Here is a 27150-nt window from a genome sequence, read left to right as displayed (position 1 = left end):
GTGCGCTCATAGTTTGGGATCCATGGTGTATCAAGTTGTTGTCACCGGTTAAACCTGTAAAACTGAAAGCTACTTTTAAGCGTGCAGTATTCGCGGCAAAAATTACCCCGCGAGATTTACGTGAACCGGGCAGTAGTTTTTTTTATTATTTTTTTCTCTGCACACTGACGCAATAGAGAGGCTGTAGTCTTTTTAGTTTTGAGGAAGTCCAACATGAACCAGATTAGGTTTAGCAGACTTCAGAATACAAAATATTTATTAAACATTATTCCTTTTTGATTAACCTCTTAAAGGTATCTCACATGCAACTTTACATGATATAATTCATATGCTTCTGAGATTAACTTCGTTTCATAAATCTAAGAGTAATTTAAATTAATTAAAAGAGTAATTTAGTAACATAAATATATGTATGTGTGCAAAGTTCCCTAGTAACTGGTTTACTGTTTTTGTGTGTGTTTTCAAATGTACAATGTAATTATCTTTGGTTATGATTTATTGCTTCTACTTGCTGTCTCCCATGCATTATTTTTTTTTTCTTATGAAAGCATAAAATGGCTATGAATGTTAGTCTTGACTCCAATAACCCTGATGACAAGTGCAGTCGCTATGAAGTTTTGTTCTGGATCAATGAAACATTACAGACTAATTTTACTCAAGTGGAGCAATGTCGTTCAGGTACTGTTTAAATTTTATTTTGTTAATCTACACATTGCCAACAGTTTCAAACTGAATTTACACAATTGTTTCTTTTTCCTTTTCTGTTTCTTTTAATTTTTTTTTTTAAAGGTGCATGTTTTTGCCAGCTTATGGACTTGCTCTTCCCAGGGTCCATCGACATGAGCAAAGTAAAGTTTGAGTCCCAAAAGAGGTCTGATTTTAAACAGAACTACAGTCTTCTGCAGACAGCTTTCCAAAAATCAGGCATAAAAGAGGTCAGATTAACCTTAATATAATTTTTTAATCTCATGAATCCTCCTGCATATAAAAATATAAATGTTGAAGTTGATATGTGTAAGTTTGGTTATATTTATTAGGATGTTGTTATTCTGTTTAGTCCAGCAAGTGCTACAGACACTACATGCTAGATATTTAAATGTGAAACTTGTATAATTTGAGAAGTTTATCTGTCAAACTCTTCACAGTACTTTTTTTTTTTTCTCAATTTTTGATGCCTCTTTCAGCCAATCCCTGTGATGCAGCTTCTCACAGGAAAATTTAGACCCAATTTCACCTTTCTGAAATGGTTCAGGAAATTTTTCTTTGCCAATGAGAGGCAAGGGAGAGAGTACAACCCAGTTGAAGCTCGTAATGGTCAGGATATTGTAAAGGTAGATGAACCTGTTAAATCTCCTCCAAGATCCTGGAAAAATCCACGTGAATCTGGTGAGCCTACATTATTGTCCATTCAGTTGTTTTTTTTTGTTGGTTTTTTTTTGTTTTTTTAGTATGGTGATTTTGACTTTTATTTGATTCATTTTCCCCACAATCATGGAAAATGTTAAAATATGCCCATATACATCAATAGTACTGGAAAATCAGTTCATCATTGAGATAAATATAATATTTCATCACCACACTGATGTAACTCCATTTTATACAGGCAGAGTAAGAGACGAGTCTGACAAAGACATGGAATTGAATGGAAGGAGACGACCTTTGACTTACGATTCTAAATGGGAAAGAACCTTCAAGTGGATCAGAGCCAGCCATATGGGAGACAACTGTGCTTACTGCACTTTGTGTGACTACAATATCATTCTACACGCAGGTTTTTTCGATCTGAAGCGACACCAGCAGACTCAGAAGCATATGAAGCGTGAGATGGGAGGATTAAATTCATCTGGCAGAAAAAAGATTGAAAACTCTATTTCCTGTAGTGAAACCATGCTTGTTTTCATTCAAAACCATTGCCTCTCCAGTTTACCCTCAAGGATCAACAAGGTCTCCCAACGTACTGCAAACTACATCCTCGGCCTAAATTATCCAAATGATATTGTTTCTGCTTGTAAGATGAATACGTACTGTATCTACATATATGGGCAGGTGCCGCTTGATGCAGAAAGCAGAGAAAGGACCTTCTGCCATGTGGTGCTAGTGGGCTTTTTTGAGGAAAAGCGAGCAAGGTATTGTATCCGTCTCCTTGATGTCTTTCAGGCTGAAGATGGTAGCTCTGTATCTGGATGTTTACTCGGTGTCCTCCAAAAGTTTGAGCTTCCTCCTGGCAACATGGTAGCTTTCTACGTTAACGACCAGGAACAGACCTCAGGAAGTGTTGTGTCGCAGATTCAGGAGCTCAACCCACAGGTGATTGATCTTGGAGGACTTTACAGCGTACCAGACTCTGCCTGCAGTGCTGGCCTACAACCTCACTCCAGTCAGGTTCAAGAACTTATTGCCAACATTTATGAACACTTCTCAACTTGTTCCACCAGCAACGACAACCTCAAGATGCTGTTTGCAGGCATTGCAAGACTAAAAGACACCAGCGTTCCCCTCTCACACAGTTGTGAGGAGTTTTGTGTGCTCATTCAAAGGATGCTTGAAATGTGGAGTAATTTGGTATCATACTTCACTTCCTGCGATGAAAATAATGATAAAACTAAGCAAATTTGTTCACAGTTGGAGAATCCTAAAATTAGGGTCACCTTGATGTTTCTGGATCATGCTCTTGGACCACTCCGTGCCTTTGAGCAGCACCTGCAACAAAGCAAAGGCTCTGTTCGTGCCGATCTTGTCCAGATTCTTCGAGAAGCAAGTGGACTCCTACGTTCGTATGCCTCCAGCTTTCTTCGCCCTCAAGCGGTCATACGCTACCTGAAGGAACGAGACCCAGCCATCATGGAGAACTCAACATTCTGCCTTCCTGCTACTGAGCTTAGTCTGGGTGGTGTGGTAGAAGACTTCATCTCTGCCAGAGAAGAAGAGCTAGCAGATTCCATTAATGCGTTTCATGATGAGTGTTTAGCTTTCTACAAAACTCTTACGACCTCCATCGCTGACAGTCTACCTCTGAGCGATAGTGTCCTGAGGGGTATTTCACAGCTCCTCAGCCCAGCAGGAAGATTGAAGGTCACAGGAAAGAGTATAGTTGACCTTGCTGTACAATTTGGCATCTGCTCCAAACCTGAGGATTCTGCTAAACTCACGGATGAGTTCTTGGAGTACCAGCTTGTAGAGGATGAAGAAGACACATCTTCAACCCTTACTCTAGAGCAATACTGGTGTAATGTGCTCAAGACTTTTCCACCAGAATCCATCTTCAAGAGACTTGTCCTCTGTTTTTTGGTTTTGCCCTGTCCTTCTCTTGAAGCAGAAAAGATATTTGCACAGGTACTATCTATCTATCTATCTATCTATCTATCTATCTATCTATCTATCTATCTATCTATCTATCTATCTATCTATCTATCTATCTATCTATCTATCTATCTATCTATCTATCTATCTATCTATCTATCTATCTATCTATCTAAATTAATATTATGTGTTTAAAATGGGTTTACTTGCTCACAGGCTGTTGAAAATGGGGATGTTGCTCATTGGGATGATAGTTCAGAGGAAAGTGATACAGATTTGACAAAAGAGCTGGATTCCAATGATGACTCCTCTTTAGACCACACTGAAGTCAAGATTTCACCTATCAGAAATGGGCAAATGAAAAAAAACAGAGGTAGAACATCAGGTAAGTTATCCTAAAGGCCTGCTTGCTTTTTTACATTAAAAATGGCAGCAGCAATCACTGGTAAAATATTTGCACCAAAACGATTTACATTGACAATGACATATATCCTCAGCCTCCAATAGCAAACCTGAAAAAACATCAACCTACACAGCAGAAAAATGCTCACAGACCCTCTAATAAATATGTAACTTGTGGAACTTTGGACACAAAATTTTATTAGTCCATTTGAACGCCAAATTGTGCTTTCAAGGAAAGGGCTGCTACAATGAGCATGTGAGGAAAAACTAAAAACTTTGACTAATTGGGCTTTGCGAGGTTAATGGCATTCAGTTTCAATGATATTCAAAGTTGCATTGCTGAGGAAAAAGTTTGGATCAGATCTAGTCTCAGCCTCAGATGTCACGCCAACCGTCTAAACGTCTGATGCATATGGCACACTTATCTGGAAACACTTCAGGAGTGTCGAAGTCGTCGTCGGATTGGTTGAATTATACAAGATTTCCAGGAGTCGTGTGTCACGTTCTTTAACGTTCCGCCTGGAAACAAATATGCCGTGATGCCAAACCCCCTCACGAAAGAAGAAAGCCATCGAGTTTACAACTGTGACGACGAGCACTTATCAGGATCAACTAAACGCTGGATTTTCAAAAGTATGTGAAATGTTTAAAGTTCGCGGCAAAAATCTTTAAAATACGCCCGAGGGTTTTACTGGTGTCTGTTATTGTGGCAACATTTCCACGCCCCAAAACGTGACGCTGAACGAAACTAACTGTGATCGGTTGATTGACATGTCGGTCAAACGGCATCATGGGCGGGCCTTGGCCAATGAAAGCTGCCATCTATTCCAGACCTTCAGCAGTCAGTCTGAAGGTCTGGCTACGCGAGACTAAATCAGATCAAATCATGTCAGAGCAGGCTGACAGTGACTTTCCCTTTTTTCATTGTGAGAAGCAGCTCATTGGTCACTGCCCAGACTATAAGAGGCTTCAATATTTTCATAATTTCTGGGTGTATTGGTGATTTGATATATTGCTTATGCAAAGTGCCTGTGTGGGAGTATCTTTGCCAGAAAAAGCTGTAAAGTGATGCCGACTGCCAGATGTCTAGCTCTGTAAGACTAATATCTGGATTAAAGTATATGAAGATGTAGAAACATCTTCTGGCTTGCACGTTATTTACATGGGTGCTAAAGGGTTCTCCTCATAATACTATATTACTTTCCCAAATTAATTGTCATGGATTAATTTAGTGCTGCCATATACTTTACATAGTAAGAACAATCAAATTATCAAATTGTAATCTATATTAACTTTTTGCATAGCTGTATAGTGCAGATTAAGTTAATCCAGTCAGATCCAGCAGAGGCTGGTTAGATTGATGTAAACAATCAATGTGCTGTTTTCCAGAGATGGTTCAACACTCAGACACAGTGAAGCCGTGTGTGGTGCGTCTGGAGAAGATCACCAGTCAGAGAGGTGTGAATGAAATGCTTAAGACGAGTTTAAGAGGTTCTAGAGCAGCTGCAGAATAATGCTTTATGATCTCAATTGCTTCTGGTGGCAAATGTCTGTTGGTCTGAACTTTCTTCCTTTGCTTCCACCCTAAATGCTCAAGAAAGTTGATCCATTGCATTGAAATTACAAATGTAAATTCTCTGTTTGTCTGGGCTCAAAGTAATGTTAATTGTTGCTATCTGTGCTCTTTGTTTCTACACCTCAAAATAGATAAATTCATACTTGATTGTTCAATTTAACTATTTAAAACATGTTATTTCCCTACAGAAATGGACTTAAGGAAAGATGGAGCCGATGATGATATCTGGAGTAGTAGCACGACACACGAGGTAATAAAAGCTGGAAAACAACTGTTTTTAGATTTGTTTTTAACCAAGGAATTCATTGTTGTGTGTCAATAGATACTCAGAATGGGGTGACTGTTAAAATGCCAATAAAAATGTTTATATACTAATACAACTATATATATATTTAGTGTTTAATTTATTTATATCTATATATATCTCATTCTAATGGGGTGGAATGGTACACAGATGTCACGGTTTGGGGGTCATGGTTCGATACGATTTTGGTACAACAGGAAAAAGAACAACAAATCTACTGTGCTAGGTTTCTTTTCATTTATTTTGAACAGACAGTATAGTACGAATTAATTTGTACTATACTGTCTGTTCAAAATAAATGAAATCTTCTGGTACCATTAGTACCAATTTAATTATATACCCGCTTATAGTCAACCGCTTTTAAATTGCTTCTGAGTGTTTTTGTGTGTGTGCTTTGGCTTCGAATTTCAGAACCACACGTTTATTTACAACGTGCTTTTGCAGTGTTGAGTATTGTAGCCAATCACAGGCATCTCTGTTGAAAGCAATGGCCATTCAGAGGTGTTTTCTGTAAGTTAGTCAGAATCGGCTCTGAGCTCATTTTTGTTTTCGCAAGTAGAGTTCTACACGCTCGCAGATCTACTTATTAGAAAGGGTGAGAGAGAAAAGCATGCACACGGTGTAAATAAGAGACTGATTGTGTAGTTAGTCATTGATCTGAACATATAGGACTGAACATCCACGTATACAGTTTCAGTAGTGACAAACGCGAGTGTAAAAAATTATGGGTGTGAATCCACTAAATTGTTGCGCCAGTCATTGTGTTACAGGTCCCGGGCAGTCAGGAAGACTGTAAGCAGTAATCAGCTTAGTAGTAAATGAGAGAGACAAGAGTTAGTGGTTGCTTTCACTGTACTCTTTGTTGTCTTTTAATACACATATTTGTATTTCAGAGTCAGTAAGACACTTTGAATCACAAAGTGATTCATAAACATGTTGGAAAAAATAATATGCACTGATACTTAAATCAAATCGCAATAAATAAATGAATAAACAAATATCGAAATAAAAACTTAACCATATGTAGAGAAATGCTCTAATTCTTATACAAAACTAGCTGAATTAGTGTCTCTGTTAAACAACTCTGGTAAGTAGTTGTACACAAATTACTCCGGTGAATACATGGAAAACTTCTGTGTGACAAGCATCTTAAAAAAAATCAGTTGAAACATGTTCTTTGTACATTAAGGAATGTATATTACAGTTTGATATGACATTTCATTAATTTAACTAACCTTAGTAAATGAGAGAGACAAGAGTTAGTGGTTGCTTTCACGGTCCTCTTTGTTGCCTGAGGATGTGCTGCAGTCGTCACGGTAAATCAACTCTCTCAACTGACACCCAGAATTCAGAAAATGCAGCTGAACTGTTGAGTTTAAACTCGTTATAATACTTTTAAGTAATTGAAATAAAACTTCAATATAAATAGAATTAAACATAAATAAAAATGAAATATGTACAAATAATTTAATTTGTGACCCAAACTATATGTGGGTCGGTCACAATTGCTATGATTGACAGTGATAACTGTAGCAACTGACAGAACAAACTATCTGACAGACTGATGTGAAAAACCGACCTGTGCATGAAGTAATGCTGAGTAACATAACTACAGCAGTAACAAGTCTGTGTTGGCTGAATATATTAAGGATAGTTAAAGATAACTTAAAACACTCTTTTTGGTGCGTGCTTTTTAAGATTTTAAATTAAATCTAAAAATATTTCAAAATATGTAATGCACTATTATTAAATTGTACTTGCTATACTAAAGTACAGTACTAAAATTTGTTATAATAGTAATTTTATAATAAATCCAAAAGCAAGAAGTCAAAACTAGGGAGTGGAAATGGCAACTGAGCTAATGAGTGATTGTCTGCTGCTATATACTGGATATAATGGTAAATTCATGTAATTGTCATCTTAAAAGTCTTTGTTTTCCTCCAAGATTTTTGGCACATTTTTTCATGTCATCTCCATGAATGAAAAGTGAATCTTTAAAGTGAATTTTACAGCAGAATTGTAGAGTTAAAAAATAAAGGCTTTAAAATAACGTATAAAAAAAAGTGCATAATAACGTATAAAAAAAAAAATAACTATAAAAAAAAAGTTTTGTTTTTTGAGGGGGGTGGGGTCTTTGTCATCTTTTTCACCCATGTGTTTGCGTCCTTTATATATATATATATATATATATATATATATATATATATATATACACACACACACACAGTGGTGTGAAAAAGTGTTGGCCCCCTTCCTGATTTATTTTTTTGCACGTCACACTTTAATGTTTCAGATCAAACTAATTTAAATATTAATCAAAGATAACAAGTAAACGCAACAGTTTTTGAATGAAGTTTTTTATTATGAAGGGGAAACAAAATCCAAACCCACATGGCCCTGTGTGAAAAAGTGCTTGCCCCCTAAACCTAATAACTGGTTGGGCCACCCTTAGCAGCAACTGCAATCAAGTGTTTGCGATAACTTGCAATGACTCTCTTACAGCGCTGTGGAGGAATTTTGGCCCACTCATCTTGGCAGAATTGTTGAAATTCAGCCACATTGGAGGGTTTGAGCATGAACCGCCTTTTTAAGGTCATGCCACAGCATCTCAATAGGATTCAGGAACCCAAGTTTGCTTCAGCTTGAGGTCACGAACAGATGCCCGGACATTGTCCTTCAGGATTTTTTGGTAGACAGCTGAATTCATGGTTCCATTTATCACAGCAAGTCTTCCAGGTCCTGAAGCAGCAAAACGGCCCCAGACCATCACAGTACCACCACCATATTTTACTGTTGGTATTATGTTCTTTTTATGAAATGCTGTGTTACTTTTATTGCCAGATCTAATGGGACACACACCTTCCAAAAAAGTTCAACTTTTGTCTCATCAGTCCACAGAGTATTTTCCCAAAAGTCGTGGGGATCATCAAGATGTTTTCTGGCAAAACTGAGACAAGCCTTTATGTTCTTTCTGCTCAGCAGCAGTTTTCGTCTTGGAACTCTGCCATGCAGGCCATTTTTGCCCAGCCTCTTTCTTATGGTGGAGTCATGAACACTGACCTTAACTGAGGCAAGTGAGGCCTGCAGTTCGTTAGATGTTGTTGTGGGGTCTTTTGTGACCTATTGGATGTGTCATCTCTGCGCTCTTGGGGTAATTTTGGTCGGCCGGCCACTCCTGGGAAGGTTCACCACTGTTCCATGTTTTCGCCATTTGTGGATAATGGCTCTCACTGTGGTTCGCTGGAGTCCCAAAGCTTTAGAAATGGCCTTATAACCTTTTCCAGACTGATAGATCTCAATTACTTTCTTTCGCACTTGTTCCTGAATTTCTTTGGATCTCAACATGCTGTGTAGCTTTTGAGGATGTTTTGGTCTACTTCTCTTTGTCAGGCAGGTCCTATTTAAGTGATTTCTTGATTGCGAACAGGTGTGGCAGTAATCAGGCCTGGGTGTGGCTAGAGAAACTGAACTCAGGTGTGATAAACCACAGTTATGTTTTGAGGGGGGGGCACTTTTTCACACAGGGCCATGTGGGTTTGGGTTTTGTTTTCCCTTCATAAAAAAAAAAAAACCTTCATTTAAAAACTGCATGTTGTGTTTACCAACAATTTTTCACACCACTATGTATATATATATATATATATTAGGGATGTGCCCGAAGCCGAATACCCTATTTGGAAAGGCACGGATAATGGCTTCAAAACGAATAACGAATTCATCCGAATAACAGAAAAAAATATTCGGCAGACGCAATCACATGTAGGATACAGAATCTCTAATCTCAACCTTCAACCCTCCAGTTTATTAATGCCCTAATTACTTTATTAACTCTGTTACATTTAGTATTAAAACAAGTCCAGCGACGCTAATAACTAGATCTGGCAACTTGGCGGAGCGGAGTGGAGACGGCATTTGCGCCAAGCTCGTTCACTCAGCTACTGCGAGTCAGCCACATGAATTTATTCAGCGACATGATTTTAAATAATTTTTCATAGGTTTTCAAATTTTATTTTTGAACATGAAACATTTACGGAGGTCTGGACCTCATAGCTGGCTATGGCCCTGGATGTGTAAAGTGAATGAGTGTAAACTATATTATATCAACTAACTCGCAAAAATATCCTAAAAACGGTCCTAACTTCAAACCTTTTCGAAATCCAAATGTAAAAACGCATTACATTAGCCTTTTTTTTGTGAATGGCATTACATTTAATTATACAAGACGAAGAAAAGCGAGGTTTGATCAAGGCTTTTGGAGGGTCCAAATGATTTGTTGCGCTCTGTTGATAAAATACTCGTAAATGATCACAGACTCCAGCAATACATGATCTCCAAGTTACTTCAAGTTCAAGCAAGCTTTATTGTCATTCTGCTATGAGTACTGAACAACTTTCTTTCCATTTATTTTTTTTCTACTAGTGCTCTTATTTAAGATTGTGGATGCTTGTCTCTTGACAAATTTGTATACAGTTTCACTGGAAAACAAGGAGAATAAAGTTATTTTTATTTTTTGATCAACATTTTCTGTAGTTTTAAACTGAAAATATTTGCAAAGTTATAATTATAATAAAAATAATAATTTCTTTAGTTATACAAGGCATATTTGTTAAATGAAAACTACGAATCGAACAGATTTGCATTTAAAATGGTATTTTCACGTAATTTGACGGACTTCCAGTTTAAGCCACGCCCACTTCCGGATCCATCCGAATACAGATAAAAATAATTTTGAGATTGTCACAGATACAAATAATGGCTCCGCTGCACACCCCTAATATATATATATATATATATATATATATATATATATATATATGCTGAGTTTCAGTAAATTTTTTGTGACGCTTAATTTGTTCACAGTAAGGAAACTCAAATGGCAGAAAGCAACATCCTATTTGTTTTCTTCATTTTAAAAAAGCACAATGTTTGTTTTCATTGTGAGTGTACACAAATAAAATTAGACATTTTACAGTGATGCATTATTAATAAGACAACAAGTGTTTAAAGTTGATTCTGCTGATATAAGGAAACAGTTGAAGTGATCGCGCCGGAGCGCACACACAAAAACACATCAGTTCCAGCATTGCTAACTTGACAGCACAGTTGGTACTTAATCAAAATAAAATACAGTGAACCAAACATCAGCGCGCCCGCCTCTGTGTCACCGTTGGAACGCGACTGAAGTAAAGCCTATAATTTACATAATAAATAATAGTTCAGCATTTACACTTTACATCGCAAATATGGAAATATTATGGAATATTTGGATTTGTGCCGAATGAGAGAGGAAGGATACACGAGCACAAATCTCCATTTCGCAAACAGTTGAGTGCGCAAGCCTTTAAAGTATACTTTGTCAGTCTTTTTGAGAGACACATTCAGAATCAGCACATGGTCACTGTCTGGGGGTTTTGTTTTCAAGTGCGCAACTCATGGCATTTGCTGTTCTTCTGCTGGCGGTTATTAAACAGTGTTGCATTACTTGAGGCGCCCCCTTCTGGACTGGGGGGTGAATTGCCTGTATTCGTTGTAAGGCCTCATGCACCAAACCCGAGAAGTCCGTACCGTGACGGTTCAGTACGAATACATGTATCATTCCATCCCTACCATTCTAATATGCTGATTTAGTGCTAAAGAAACATTTCTTCTTATTAATATTAATAGTGAAAACAGATGTGCTGCTTTGTTTTTGTGATAAATCTTTTCAAGAGTCTTTGATAGAAAGCCTTAACTTATTTCAAATAGAAATTTCTTGTAGCAAATCTTCATTTTTGATATATTTAATGTGCTCTCGCTGAATAAAAGTATCTAATGGTTATTGGCAATACTGATAATCTGGTCTGGTCAACAAATCAGTCTAACTAATTATAGTCTAAAGGTCAGGCTTTTGGCAATGAATACCTTTACTGAATACGATTTCACATTGTATTGAGATGATAAAGCAAACTAAGACTGATTAGATCAACTAGTTTTCACAGGAAAAAAAAATCACTGGCACACACACACACACAAACCAACCATATCATCACACTAACCTCTCTTGATTTAACATCTTCCTTTCCTTTTCTACATATCTGCAATTTGGCACCCTGATACTGATTACTTCAATGTAGGAGTCATGTGACCTGAGTGACAGCGTACGTGTGTAATTTGTGTGCATATGTATGGGTCTATAGGGCTCCGTTAGGGGAATATATGGTTGGGAGAGCAGCTTACGGCAGAAACCACAGGAACGCACAGTCTTTCAGGCTGGTACAGGCACCTGGAGCAAACCGGTGAACCCAGACAAGGACAGCAAACCAGAGGTGGTATGTACCTGTCCAGGTCAAGATTCAGTGCTCTGTCTGGCTTATCGCAGGTGTAGAGGGTCTGCCTCATTTTTGTCCCTTTCACGCTCTCTGTATTACATTGAGCTGTTTTCATAAGCGATGGATGCCGATTTGTGCATGAGTCCTGTGGTTTCCTTTCCGGATGATAGATTAGTCTTTGGAGTCTTCATTTTCATGTGATGTTCCTCCTGTAGCTATGTGTCCATGTCTGTTTTTCCTCTGTAATTGCATTGCTAACATTCTGCATCTGCTTCTCCATGGTGTTTTTTTTATTATGCTACTTTAGACCAATATGTATTGTGAAAAGTGCTTTACAAATAAATAAAGATTTATTGTTTGCCATATCATGCATGCTGTACTGATACACTAACATACATGATAAAAATGCTTGTGTGTAAAAGAAAACAAATTTTTTTTTGTGGTAGTGTTTACAAATGAATGAAGTTAATTACTTTAAGCTTCAACAAGTCTTTCTCAGTAATTAGCATTGTGAAAGCTAGCAAAGACAGAGCAGCAGGAGACTTCATTAAAATTGTGTTGTGTGTGTGCTTTCCACATGAAATGCTTACTGTCTAATTCAAAAGCATTCACTTTAGATTTTGAATTCTTCCTTTGCATATGTTTGTTTCTCACTAATGTAGGTTAAGAACAATGCTCGTTCATCTGCATCCAATTCAACACCAAGCCCCAGATCTGGAAGGAGAGAACAAGCGTACCACGTAAGTCTTAAACGTTTTTCAGAACCTCTCTTTGATCTCACTGCAAACCTGACCGTTTGTGTATGTTTGCTTGTTTGTTTCACTAATCTAGGACATCCAATGCATCCATGTTATGAACATAGCATGTAGTATTGAGTGTCTGTCTCTCTCTGTGCAGGATGGAAAAGGTTATGCCATTGGAGAGCTTGTGTGGGGAAAAGTAAAGGGCTTCTCTTGGTGGCCTGGACTGGTGGTGCCGTGGAAAGGCAGGGCACTTCCTGTGTCAATGAGGCGCGTGGAGTGGTTTGGAGATGGCATGTTTTCAGAGGTTTGGAGTTTTTACTTGCTTTCTTTTTATCCTGATTCTCATCTGAGAGATACTTTCCCCCTTATTCTTCAAAGGATCCGTTTCATGTTGAAACATGTTTCTCTTGTTGATCTTAGATTCATACAGAGGGACTGCTGCCTTTCGCTGCATTTCCAAAGTGCTTTTGTAGTAAATCCTATGAAGGTCTGCCTACCTACAAGAATGCCATCTACCAAATCCTAGAGGTACAGTGAAAAGATACTCGACCGTTCTTTTGAAAACTTGGGTTGGGAATCAAGGACCAGTTCTTATTTTATTCATATTTTAACGTTACATTATATTGTTGTGTCCTTGTGTAGTTGGCAGCGGAACGCTGTGGGAAGAATTTCCCCCCCTCTGAGAGGAAAGGGGAAGAGGTGAAGGCCATGCTTGATTGGGCTTATGGAGGCTTCCAGCCCATGGGTCCTGATGGATTTTTGCCTCCCGTAGGTATGTAAAAAAACTACAAAAATATCTGTCATTTAAAAAAAACAGTTGGTGATTGACAGCAATTTTGAAGTTCATAATAACGGAGAGTACCAGAGTGACTTAACATTGATCCGAAAATTAGGTCTGTACACAGACATGTCAAAAATAGCAAAAGCTCTTTAATAAATAAAATCTTGATCTGGACTGATTAACAACAGTGCCCTCTGCTTTTCTATTTCACAGACAGCTCTACCAGTAAAACTGAGTCGGATTCCTCTGTGTCTGATTATCAGCCTCCAGCCAAGAGGAAGTATGTCAACAAGAACAGACAGTCAGCTCAGGATTACACCAGAGGTGAGATACATTAAGCTGCGTAAAGGCCAGAGCTTAAAGATCATAAAACACTGAACTGTAGATTATTGATGTTTTAGGTTTTTACTTTTGTTTTTGTAAGAAAACATACCCCTATGTATACATTTTTTCAGATCAAATGGTCAATGAGGTAACCGTTAAAGGCAGAAACATTGAAGGTAAGTCACTTAAAATCCATAACAATATTTGAAATTCCTGTTTTTTTCCTGCTGGGCCAATCAGAAAACCTGAAGATATTAGGAAATGTTAAAATTGTGGCCTGAATATCCCAGCCTGGAAAATATTATAAAAGGTCATGGTAAAATTGTGGAAATATGGTTATGCTTGGCTCTGAACAATTGAAATAAAATAGTAATGTAGAAAAAAAAAATTGGAAATGGCATGTAGATTCATTGGTCACACTGTACTTGCCACTGACAATATTTTCATGGCTGTCACCACATGAAATAGCACCTTTCAGTTGATAATTTTATTTTTAGCAGCTTATTTTTGCCTTAAGGACATTCTCATTGCTCAGTCATGTATTTTAATTCATTACAAGGTAATTATTCTCTTTCCTCAGATTTCTGCCTGTCCTGTGGAACTGCCAACATTGAAATTTTCCATCCTCTTTTTAAGGGAAGCCTTTGTTTTAAGTGCAAGGTGTGAATTGATTTTTGTGTCTCATCTGTTTAGTGCAAAATCACTAAATAAAATTAATATGCTACTTCCTATTTGGTGCCCAGAGTGTCTTTTTTTTTTTTTTTTTTTTTTTTTTTTTTTAATGTGCATGTTTTGTATTTGTGTAGGAGAACTTTACAGAAACACTGTACAGGTATGATGATGATGGCTATCAGTCATACTGCACCGTGTGCTGCGCCGGACAAGAGGTCATTCTCTGTGGAAATGCCAGCTGCTGCAGGTTTGAACTCCAACTTAGGCAAACTTAAACCTTAATGTGATGTTAAGCATCATAACAGTTTGTTTTACAGTCTTTTTCCCCCCCACTGTTTAGGTGTTTCTGTAAAGACTGTTTGAATATGCTGGTGGGACCAGGGACATTTGATAAGCTGAAGGAGGTTGACCCATGGAGCTGTTACATTTGCCTGCCCTCTAAGTGCTACGGCGCACTCAAGCTCAGGCCTGACTGGAGTGTTCGTGTCCAGGAGTATTTTGCCAATAACAGTGCCTTTGAATTTGTGAGTGTCATTCTTATACTCCTTGTGTTAGGTATGTACCTGGTCATATTCAGAAAAATACACTACCATTTAAAAGTTTGGGTTTAATAGGACTTAATTTTTTTATGAAAGAAGTCTCTTCTGCTGATCAAGGCTGCATTTATTTACTTATAAATACAGTAAAAACAACATTATTGTTAAATAACACTGTTACATTTTTAAATAACCATTTTATGTTTGAATATGTTACTGTTTGAATAATGAATGTATGCAGTTTGAATACCTTTGTCAAAGCTGTATTTTCATCAGCCATTACTCCAGTTAACTGTCACATGATGCTTCAAAAATCATAACAAGATGCTGATTACGCAAGTATGGAAAATCAGAATGATGTTTTATTATGGAGAACACTGTTTTTGTCCTTATTTTAGGAGCCACACCGAGTGTATCCTTCTATTCCAGCTCATAAGCGTCGTCCAATCAGAGTCCTCTCCCTGTTTGATGGGATTGCAACAGGTATGCTCAATTGTTTTGCTTTAATATAAAGGGAATACTTCCACCCCGCAAAAATTTTAAATGTTTCATGATGTCAGGATAGTTTTCAATAATTAATTTTTGTGTTCTCCAAAAGAAAGTCAGTCATACAGGTATGGAACAAGATGAAGGGGAGAAAAAATAAGAGAATTAACATTTTTGGCAGAACTATTAATTTAAATCAGTTTGAATCAAAAGAAATACTGAAACAATGGCATTTATTATTTTTGTCTTCATTTACCTGGTTTGTGCAAGTTTGTGCAAAAGCAGTGAATTATACCTGGGTGTTTTTTGTTAACCCCCCCCATTCTTCCATATGCTTTTTTGTTTGTTTTTTTTGTAGGCTATCTAGTCTTAAAAGACTTGGGCATTAAGTTGGAGCGCTACATTGCCTCTGAGATCTGTGAAGACTCCATTGCTGTTGGGATGATCAAACATGAGGGCCAGGTTGAATATGTGAAAGATGTGCGCACCATCACAAGGAAACATGTACGTATAGAGCTTTTTCGCAAGAAATATTAATTTACTTCACATACATTCTTCAAGTAGTATACAGATTTTAACAGTTAACTAGATTTATTGGCTAAACATTGCTACTTTATATACAGTCTTCCTCATATCTGTAAGAACTCTGTTGAAAAAAACAGCATATCCTGGTATGTTTTGAAGCATGGCTGCTGGTTTGAGCTGGTTTAAGCTGGTCATGTGCTGGTCTTAAGCAGGAGCAGCCATGCTTCAAAACATATCTAACCAGCTGTTTTTTTTAACAGGGAACCAGGGCAAGTCACTGTTGAAATAACATTTTTAAACTTTCCCTTTGTCATACCATTTTGTAGCTGGCTGAGTGGGGGCCATTTGACCTCTTGATTGGTGGAAGTCCATGTAATGACCTGTCCATGGTGAATCCAGCCAGAAAAGGTCTTTTTGGTAAGATATTTATAATTTTCTTGCACTTTATGCTGCCTATTCAATAGAATTGGGAGGATTTAGGCAGATCTGAGCATGGTCTTTAGTTTTAGAAGAGATTTATGTAACGCAGTTTCAAAAAGTAATATTTCAGCGTTCCTTCAGAGGGCACTGGTCGACTGTTCTTTGAATATTACCGCATGTTAACCATGATGAGGCCGAGAGAGGATGACGATCGCCCCTTTTTCTGGCTGTTTGAGAATGTTGTAGCCATGAGTGCCCACGACAAGGCTGATATCTGTCGTTTCCTGGAGGTAAAAAGTCTTTCTCTTTATTTTTCCCACCAGGCTAGAGGTGCTGTCACATTAGCAGAAATTTTGCAAACATTAGCACATCTCACACAGAACAGAAGTCACTTATTGTTGTTATTACACATTGTTTGAACTTGAACTCAATGCAAGCCTTGCATAGGAAAATCTTTTGCCCTCACAAGATATTCCAAATTGCATGGATTCCTGTTAAAATGGCTGGATTTCACCTGCCAAAAATGGCCAAACAATGCTAAATGTGAAAGCACCTTTATACAAAGGTGTTCCCATCTTACTCACATGAGCATGTTATTGTTGTCGTTGTTGTAGATGGTTATGAATTATCGTGCATTTATCTGTTTCCAGTGTAATCCTGTGATGATTGATGCTGTGAAAGTAAGCCCAGCCCACAGGGCTCGCTACTTCTGGGGAAATTTACCTGGAATGAACCGGTATAAATGCAGGGACACACAAACAATCACACATATCTGTGAATATAAAGTGTAATTTCATGGACATGTATGCATGTTCCGTAATAGATGTATGCACAGATTAATGTGAATTTGTGTTTATAGACCACTTGCGACTTCACTCACTGATAAAGTAGAACTGCAGGACTGCCTGGAGGTCGGACGAACTGCAATGGTAAACAGGTTTATTGTACCTTCTGACAGAAAAGTTGATATGTTGTGAATGAAATTCATTTCATTTGTAGTTTTAGTTTACAGCAGTCCGAGAAAATATACATTTGAGTGCCAGGAATCTAGGCTCAACTAAGTTATATGGTAGAATGTTAAAAACAATTACATCTTATTTCTTTTAACAATTTTCTTTTTTTTACTGTATCATCAGTTCAACAAAGTTCGCACTATCACCACCAAGTCCAACTCCATCAAACAAGGGAAGATGGGGCCTCTGCCAGTCACCATGAATGGAAAAGAGGACTATCTTTGGTGCACTGAAATGGAGAGGTCAGATATATTTATATTAACTGAATTTTACTCAGAGATTTGCCTTATTAGGTTTGCATACAGTAAGTCAGTAGGTTTGTTTAAAAAGCGGCAAAATTTAGCTCTAAACAAAATGACTGACTTTTTTTTTTTTTTTTTTTTTTTTTTTTTTCTGCACTCAGAATATTTGGGTTTCCAAAGCATTACACAGATGTGAATAATATGGGGCGAGGACAGAGGCAGAAGTTGCTTGGGCGGTCCTGGAGCGTTCCCGTGATCCGACACCTCTTTGCCCCTCTGAAGGATTACTTTGCTTGCGAGTAAAGCAACTGTCTGATCCAGGCAGCACTGGCACTGGAGGTCCAAATTAAGTCTCTCAGATTTTTTATTTTTTTTTCCTGCAGATTCTGACCTCACAGAATATTTTAATGTTGCATTTGTTCTTAAGTTCAGAAAGCATGTTATCCTGATGATTTATCCTTGGAATGCACAGCCACTTTTGGATTGGATTTTGAACATCTTAAGTACTGTCATTTTTAACTTGTGTACTTTTAAAGTGATTTTAATGCTGGAGAGAGCCACACGATACTCCACCCACTACCTCAGTGCCAATACCTTTTCTGTGATTTGTTCATTTTCTGGAGGAATGCCGCTTTATGCCTATTTATAATTTAATAAATAAGTTAATATTAGTTTGGTTTAGTTCATCAATTTTAAACTCATGTCAGCTTTTTATATCACATTTTTACATTAAATCTTTTCCGTGTTTAGCAATAAACGTCCTGTTGTTAAATATTGCATTTCAGAATTTTTTAAATGATGGTAATATTATCATTCAACGGTGCTGTTTTATAATACAGGATGTTTGGCCATCATGACAACTGTACTAAGTCAACATGTAAATGTTTTCTTATTTAGGAGCATCTATTTAACTGAAATTAATGTTAATATACACCGTAGATGACTTGGGTTTCAATTAAACTGCGTTTTGTTTATAGGAATACATGCAATCTTGTAGTGCTCCATGTATTTAGAAGCACAAATGTTGTCTGCCATTAAATTTTACTCAAAGCCTTGGGCTGATGATAGATTTGAGTTGACAGTAGCCTTCCAAAGCTTTTCCATTTTTTTAATTACTTTTTAAAATTGTAATCTTGATCATTTTTTATTATTTGCAGTTTTAAGACGATTTTTGCCTTGAGCTAGCATTTTAGTCCACACTATCATCATTTTACAAGAAACAGGTCATCAAATTCAGGTCAGGATTAAGTTTTTTTTTTTTTTTTTTTTTTTTTTTTTTTCGCTCCATTTGTTACCTGTACGCACTTCCGATTTTAAACTGTTGGCTGAAACTGTGGTCACTGCAGCATTAATTTGTGTGGTTTTTGGTGAGGATTTAGCATACTATAATATCTAAGTGAGAGTTAACTGAAGCCTTTTTGTAGAACATGCTGCGATGTGATCAAGGGCTTAAACTCTGAATAAGTGCCTACAAACTGATAGGCTATTTTTTTATGTAGAAAAAAATTGTGAGCTGATTGTAACTGGCATGACTTCATACTACTTTAAAGGGAATAATTTTGGCTACTTTGTCTAATACAAGTGTCTAAATTATATCTTGCCTTTGAAATGTCTCAGAATACATTTCGTTATCAATTGTGGTCCACTGTCAGCGTGAAATTAGGTGCTTAGAATGTGTGTATAAATACTATGTTTTCTTCGTAATTGTTTAGCATGTGTCTTTTTTTAACATTATGCGGATCATGGTGATTTGTGGTTCAGACTGTCACAGGTCAAAGCTAGTGTGTCTATACATCCTTTTTTTCCCTGACATATTCTGGCATGGATTTCTATCAATTGATTATGTACTATACCTGCATGCTGTTGGTCAAATTTCTTTTCAGTCATTACCTTCAGTATAAAAACAATAGGAAAACAAATCCATTTTAGGTAATTTAGAAATCCCATGCATGACATGTCTGGGGAGAAAAGAGGATATGTGGTCACCCAAATCAAAGCTGATCTTCAGCTTTTGGTAGTTTTCTAAAACTTGATTCCAACTACTAAGCTCGATTAAACCAGTTTTAGTGAGCCATGGGCCAGCTTGAGGTGTATGTGTGCTTTGGTGAAATATTAGTAACTGGATTACATATGTCTTGATGCCTTTTGGATGTCTATGTCTTGTAGCAAAGCTTTAGAAATTAAGAACTGTGTTGGTGCTGTGTTACATGTGATTCTTGTAAAATGATGGTCCATGTGTAATTTGGAGGTGCAGTATTGTGTTATAAAGAATAACTTTCCTCAGGTCTTTTCAACACCAGCAGGCCTCATAGGACCGTGATCTTTAATGTCACACTTGATTATTTTTATTCAATTCTTTGTGAACAGAATATACTATATATTTGTACCCTTGAAATTGCCCTTAATACCTTTTTTTTGTTTTTTGTCCTGTTGAATGGGTCATTTAAAACCTTGATGTGTTTTGGTGCTAAATGATATGCTAATGATGTATGTAGATCTAGACTGTTTCCTGAACTGATGATTGACAAGACTGGTTATGTTTTAATCTTTTGATATTTGATATAGTCTGCTTACCTAGCTTTCATATTCCGTGCTTGTACTAACATCAGTGAAGAAAAATAAATTGCACCAACCTTGTTTTATCTGTCTTGTCTTTTTTTAATTAATATGCTAATTTAAGTGTTTTATCAACCCGCAAAACTAAACATTCAATCCTTCAGACCAATATGTCAGATTTCCGCTTGCTTTGACTTAAAATCTTGGTTTGTTTGTTTTTTGCTGGTTTAGTAATGTGCTATGAAGCGTAAGATGGATTCCTCGTACATTCAAATTTAGTGCAATAAAAATAATATTTAATAGATGAGATAAAGTAATAGAATAGGTAACTGGATAGAAACAACCAATAGCAAATGGAAAATAACATATGTTATATATATAAATGAGAATGAGCTTTATTGGCCAGGTATGTTTACACATACGAGGAATTTGTTATAGTGACAGAAGCTCCACAGTGCAACAGGACAGGACACAGATAATAAAAGAATAATATACAAATAGGCAGTGTACAAAATATATGTGTGTGTGATTAATTTAGATTAGTCAAATACAGCCTGCATAACATAAATGTTTTTTGTTTTTTTTACATTATTATTACATTTACCAAAACTGTTGATTTCTTTAAACTTTAGTTTTGTTTTATGCGTTTAATGCTGACCTTTATTTTGACAAATTGAAGTAGTTAGCAGAATGTTTATTTCCAAAGTCGAATGCTGACTTTTATTTTGACGTGTGATTAGTTAGTAAGCGTCTGCTGTGGTTTCAAGCTTACAGCCCGAGTCTCAGTCTGCTGCAGAAGCGGCACGTTACGAACGACACGCCGGGGAAACTGCAGCCCGGTTCACTCACATCCAGAACCAAATGTAAGATAAAGGCGTTGATTTTATCTGTGACACACACAACATAAACACTTTGCTTTACAGAAAGCAATACTTTATTGATAGTTTTGGTCATTTGGACGATACATGTCATCTAATGTTATGATTTAAATGTTCAGCAGTTAAAAAGACAACGGTTAAAACCTATAACTACAGCATAAACTGTTTATATGAATACCCTATTATAACAATTCCGACAGATAAACGATAGTGGAAAACTTGTGAATCCTGAAAAGTTAACGAGACAAACTTTTTAAAATAAAGATCAGATTTTTATCCCGTAAGTAATGTAAGTTACTTGATTTAGACCTTAAAACTCTTAGATGGATGTAAATATACAGCAACATTGAAGTGACATTAAAGTAGGAAGTAAGGATGATGATGTAGCTGGGCTGAAGGGAGTGAATGTGTGTTTAAGGAAATGAGGCTTTAACTCGTTTCCCACAACCTCTCTGTCCAGCAGCTTCAGCGGAAAAAAGTGTCTCCATCAGCTTCAAATCATTGGTTTTGTCCCAGCCATGGCTGTGAACGTGTACTCGACTTCAGTGACAAGTGAAAACCTCAGCCGCCATGACATGCTCACATGGATAAACGAGTCTTTACAGATGAGCCATGCCAAGATCGAGCAACTGTGCTCCGGTCAGTGACCAGCTGTCTGGCCCCTTCACTTCACACACCCAACTTGAGAGTTTGAGATAAACATAAAGCCTAGTTTGCATTTTGACCATAAAGATTACATATAATATTAGTGGGTCATAGATTGATTGCCATTTGCTTGTCGATGCCCAAGTCAGCTTAATGAGGGAATGGATAAAGACAGTACAGTGCAGGGGGGATGAAAGGGTTTTTTGTTTGGGTTGGGACCTGCATGGACTTTTTCTCTTTTAATTCTTAAATATTTTATTTTATTTACTGACTATGTCTTTAATAACGTGTTTTAAGGTGCTGCTTACTGTCAATTCATGGACATGCTGTTCCCATCATGTATTCCACTGAAGAAAGTCAAATTCCAAGCCAAACTTGAGCACGAATACATCCATAACTTCAAACTCATTCAAGCCAGCTTCAAAAAGATGGGAGTTAGCAAAGTATGTCTACCAGTTAAATGCATTAGCACATAAATTCCATTTTGCTACACAAAATATATTAATAATGTACAATATGTTTAGTGTTACTAATTTGTTAAATTTTACATCTCTGTGCAGGTTATTCCTGTTGACAAGCTTGTGAAGGGCAAGTTCCAGGATAACTTTGAGTTTGTGCAATGGTTTAAAAAGTTTTTTGATGCAAATTATGATGGGAAAGAATATGATCCGGTGGCAGCTCGACAGGGACAAGAAATGCCCACCAATCAGAGTCCAGCAGCAGCTACGGCTAACAAACCAAAGAAACCCAGCTCAGGTAAGTAGAAAGACCAAACAGGACGTTCTCAGTACCATTTCAGCCGTTTTTAGGCTTATCCTAATGGTTAAAATAACACATAAATGTCCATCTAATATTCAATGAACTTATCTTTTTAATAAATAATTATCAAGACATCAGTGTTATTTTTTTGGTTCCTATATGCCTAGTTCATATAGAGACTAGCATTGTTGTTGGAAGCTAGCTATCCTAATGCTAACAGCTGCAGCTGTTATGGATTATGAGGCCAAAATATGTGGGTGTGACCCAGTCACGCACCAGTGGGCCAGTCCTACATGCTTTAGCTGTTTTTACATGTGTGAGAATGTCTGGAGCCTTACAATGCCTGTGCATGGATTTCTGTTCGCTTCAGACACAGGCATCACACCTGCAGTCAAGCCAATGGCCCCTGTTGGTAAGATATTGAGAACTGCGAGTTTTAGTTCAAGCATATTATTTACAAGGTTGCTTCCTCACATTATGGTGATTCCTACATTTCCAAGTACTGCATATTTTAAAAGAACAAGTCATACAGTTCTCTTTTGGGTCTGTGGCACTTGTTGGTGGAATTATTCTACAACAACTATTATTTTTCTTTGTTTCTTTCTGTTTTAATTTCGGCTTCAATATATGAAATAAAACCATTTAATAATGTATTCAATTAGTCAGTTTGAGGCTAGAGTCGGCCCTTTTCCTCAATGCAGGTCGATGAGTATGTATAACAAGGTAATGGATGTGTTCTTGATGTTCAGCTCCACAGCGTTCAGCCACAACACTTAAATCTGCTCCAAAAACAGCTCCAGCTGCAGTGCGAGGCACAGGAACAGGCGGCGGTGATGAAGAGAAGGGAGCACTCACTCAGATGGTAAGACTTTACAAAAACAGTAAATGAAAAGCCGAAATGCATTTACTTTAGCATCATTTTCAGTTTTAATTTTAAACTTTTTTTTTTTTTTTAAATCAGCTTACATAAAACAGACTACAGTTATTTATTGTTGTTGTTTACATTTACACTTAGTTATTTAGCAGACGCTTTTATCCAAAGCAATTTACAAATGAGGACAATGGAAGCAATCAAAATCAACAAAAGAGCAATGATATGCAAGTACTATAACAAGTCTCAGTTAGCTTAACGCAGTACACGTAACAAGGTTTTTTTTTAAATTATATAATAAATAAAAATAAAAAATATAGGCCTCTAACACTAGCTTGCTCTGTTTTTGTTAATTGTATAATAAATAAAAAGAAACAGAATAATTTTTTTTTTAGAAAAGCTATTGTTAAGAGAACAAGCAGTAAATGAATAGAGTGCAAGTCTAAAAGGGACAATTTTTAATTTTTTTTAAAGAATAGAATTAGAATAGAGCGCGCTAGAGTTAGAGGGTCAAATAAAGATGAAAGAGATGTATTTTTAGCCGATTCTTGAAGATAGTTATGGACTCATCTGCTCGGATTGAGTTGGGCAGGTCATTCCACCAGGAGGAAACATTTCATTTAAAAGTCTGAAAGTTAAGTTATTTTATGTGCCATCCCAAAGAGGCACAAAGCAACGTTCACTTGCAGAACGTAAGCTTCTAGAGGGCACATAAGTCTGAAGTACTGAATTTAGGTAAAGGGGTGCAGAGCCAGTGGTGGTTTTGTAGGCAAACATTAATGCCTTCAATTTTATGAGAGCAGCTGTTGGTAGCCAGTACAAAATGATAAACCGAGGTGTGACGTGCATTCTTTTTGGCTCATTCAAAATTAATCTTGCTGCTGCGTTCTGGATCAATTGTAAAGGTTAGATGGAACTGGCTGGAAGACCTGCCAAGAGAGCACTGCAATAGTCCAGCCTGGTCAGAACAAGAGCTTGAACAAGGAGTTGTGAAGCATGTTCAGAAAGAAAGGGCCTGATCTTCTTGATGTTGAATAAAGCAAATCTGCAAGACCGGGCAGTTTTAGGAGTGTGGTCTGAGAAAGTCAGCTGATCATCAATCATAACTCCAAGGTTTCTGTCTGTTTTTTAAGGAGTTATGGTTGATGTGCCTAACTGGATGGTGAAATTGTTATGAAACGATGGATGTTGTTGCTATCATTATCATTATTTAAAATTTGTTGTAATTTTTTTTATGATCATCTGGGCAGATAAATGACCTGAAGGCCACTATTGCTGACATGGAAAAGGAAAGGGATTTCTACTTTGGCAAACTGAGAAACATCGAGCTCATCTGCCAAGAGAAAGAGGGTGAGGGTGATCCTACACTGCAAAGGATTGTGGATATCCTGTATGCCACAGATGTAAGTGTATATCGCAGTGTTTAAAGTAAGTCTCATACTAAACTGTCTTCAGCCCGCTGAGTTCTGTGGTTTTGTGTCTTTCAACAGGAAGGTTTTGTAATTCCAGAGGATGAGGTGGGAGAACCAGAGGAGTTTTGACCAATCCAGGGGTGACTGTTTAAAAAATAATTACCCTGCTGGACACACAAATGTACATACTGGCTGATTCCTGCTGTTGTGCTGCACTTGCCTTTGGTCCATCATTTTGGACTTTGACTTTTGAATGTCTTTTTATTCAGGGAAGTTCTATACCTTGAATTTTCAGCTTTTTTATTGACCATCAAAACAAAATAATTTTTGTGAATGAAAAATAAAGTACTTATCAAAGGCTGTTTGTATAAAGCAGTCCACTGAGTGCTATGGTGTATGACTTGCCAGTGACTAAACATACCCAAGGTATTTTATTCAAACATGAGCAAGCTATTCTGATCCATTCATTCTGTAGTTAAAAAACCCAATGCAGCTGGCAGGTATGCTTGGTTATCTAGTTTCTGGTCTGTACATTTGACTGCTAGTTGACCAGTTGTGAGTGAAGTTCACTTCCTCTTATAAGCTCTGAAGCAGGATGTGTGTTAACCTTTTGCATTTCCTTTTCACAAGCACAGAAGAACATGAGGAACCACTTGACAGTCATGAGAGGCATTGGGTTTGTCTTAACCGGCCAAAGCTGTTGAGCTGCAAATACCATCTTCGGGCAGCTTTTGATGCAAAATTCGGAGAAAGTTAGGCAGTTTTTTGTTGCATGCTTTATTTTACATTCAGAATCCCTCTTTTGCTATGTATTAAAATCATATACTTCAAAAAAGTGCTTAATTTGTGACTTTTGCATACAAGCAAAATGTGTTGTAAATCAGTCCACATTTTATAATTAGGAAGCAATCATTTTTCCCATGGTTTTGACTTTCTGGGCATTTGAGAAACCGTGGGCTGATCATGACAAGGTTTGATGTCCAGCTTTTGGAGTCCAGGAACCTCCTCCCCTGCTTGAATCATGCGGAACACCTCTGGAAAAGAGAGGGACGGCGGCTCTGCAATCGCATCTGCTGCATCTGCTTCCCTCTCTCCAGCCGCCTCTACATCACTCTGCTGCTCCATCGGTGTATTTGCCGATCGCCACAGCCCTGTTTAAGACAATTCATGATTTAACTCACGTCGCTCCTCGGAGATATAGTGATCTAATGTGATGTCGCGTTAATGTACCCGTTACTGAAGAAAAATTTTCACTTCCAAAACTGCACGATTAAGCCCTTCGACGCAGCGTTACATTTTACGTAAATTACTACTACGTGCTTATATGTAAGTAAGTTGTTATTATTATTTGGAAATGATAAATTTTAAGGCATCCTGCTTACTGTCGCTCGACTTCCGGATACGTCTCCAACTCGTCCACCAACCACTGATTTTAATATAAAAGTCTCAGTCAAACGCCCTGCACGCGATAAAACTTTCACTTACACACTCTCTCTCTCTATTCTAAATATAACTATTAAAAGTTCAGCGCACTTAAAGTTAAATACGGTATTTTGTTTACTTTTGTTTTTATTTGTGTGTCAGATTCCTTTTCTGACTTCAATCCAAAGTATGACTCAACTAACACTGACTGCAGTGGAGTCATTCAGATTCCTGGACACCACAATTTCTCAGGACCTGAAGTGGGACAATCACATTGAGTCCATTGTGAAAAAGGTCGTAGCCTACTTCCTTCGCCAGCTGAGGAAGTTCAACCTACCACAGGAGCTGCTGAAACAGTCGTCACTGAATCTGTCCTCTGCACTTCAATAACTGTCTGGTTCAGCTCAGCTACCAAATCTGACCTCAGAAGACTACAGAGGGTTGTCCGGACTGCTGAGCGAATCATTGGTACAACCCTCCCCTCTCTCCAAGAACTGTACTCATCCAGAGTGAGCAAAAGGGCTAGTAAAATCACTCTGGACCCCTCACATCTAGCACACTCCCTCTTTGAACTGTTACCGTCTGGTCGACGCTACAGAGCTCTGAGCACCAGAACGACCAGACACAGGAACAGTTTCTTCCCTCAGGCAATCCATCTCATGAACACTCAACAATAAACGTGGAACACGCAACTCTATTATACATTATTTATTCATCACACATACTTATTTTCATTTCAAATTTGCACATATCAGACCGTACATACATAACTGTCTATATTATATATTGTGTTTGTGCTATTTTGTACATTGCCTATTTGTATGTTGTATATTATTCTTTTATTATCTGTGTCCTGTCCTGTCGCTGTCATTCTGTTGCACTGTGGAGCTTCTGTCACTATAACAAATGTGTAAACATACCTGGCCAATAAAGCTCATTCTCATTCTCAACTATATCATCCATTAAGTGCATCAT

General features: G+C 37.4%; 2 protein-coding genes across 10 annotated transcripts; both read left to right on the top strand.

Annotated features, from left to right (window-relative positions):
• Positions 1 to 554: 554 nt before the first annotated feature.
• LOC306849100 (uncharacterized protein) lies at positions 555 to 20266 on the top strand (the record flags this gene model as incomplete). Its single annotated transcript, XM_079383951.1, has 25 exons — positions 555 to 678; positions 790 to 935; positions 1185 to 1386; positions 1604 to 3333; positions 3517 to 3685; positions 5092 to 5160; positions 5467 to 5528; positions 11759 to 11890; positions 12553 to 12630; positions 12788 to 12937; positions 13054 to 13161; positions 13276 to 13405; positions 13628 to 13738; positions 13870 to 13914; positions 14319 to 14398; positions 14545 to 14657; positions 14751 to 14934; positions 15345 to 15429; positions 15791 to 15936; positions 16284 to 16374; positions 16519 to 16667; positions 17028 to 17113; positions 17237 to 17306; positions 17514 to 17632; positions 17794 to 20266. 25 exons carry the CDS (start codon positions 555 to 557, stop codon positions 17933 to 17935), a joined length of 4521 nt encoding a protein of 1506 aa, XP_079240077.1. The 3' UTR covers positions 17936 to 20266.
• Positions 20267 to 20909: 643 nt separating this feature from the next.
• Positions 20910 to 25986, top strand: LOC306849151 (microtubule-associated protein RP/EB family member 1-like). 9 transcript variants are annotated; one of them, XM_079383996.1, is made up of 8 exons: positions 20951 to 21051; positions 21530 to 21705; positions 22009 to 22154; positions 22272 to 22467; positions 23220 to 23332; positions 24592 to 24744; positions 24832 to 24893; positions 25389 to 25986. In XM_079383996.1, the coding sequence occupies exons 2-7, from the start codon at positions 21585 to 21587 to the stop codon at positions 24880 to 24882; spliced, it is 780 nt and encodes a 259-aa protein (XP_079240122.1). In that variant the 5' UTR covers positions 20951 to 21051; positions 21530 to 21584; the 3' UTR covers positions 24883 to 24893; positions 25389 to 25986. The 9 variants fall into 9 exon arrangements, with proteins under 9 accessions (XP_079240120.1, XP_079240122.1, XP_079240127.1 ...); XM_079384001.1 differs by having other exon boundaries at positions 20954 to 21051; positions 23265 to 23332; XM_079383995.1 differs by having other exon boundaries at positions 20967 to 21051; positions 21527 to 21705.
• The last annotated feature ends 1164 nt before the right edge of the window (positions 25987 to 27150 follow it).

This window comes from Barbus barbus, assembly GCF_936440315.1.
Source record: "Barbus barbus genome assembly, chromosome: 29".
NCBI lineage: Eukaryota > Metazoa > Chordata > Actinopteri > Cypriniformes > Cyprinidae > Barbus > Barbus barbus.
This window is presented reverse-complemented; position numbering and strand designations above follow the sequence as displayed.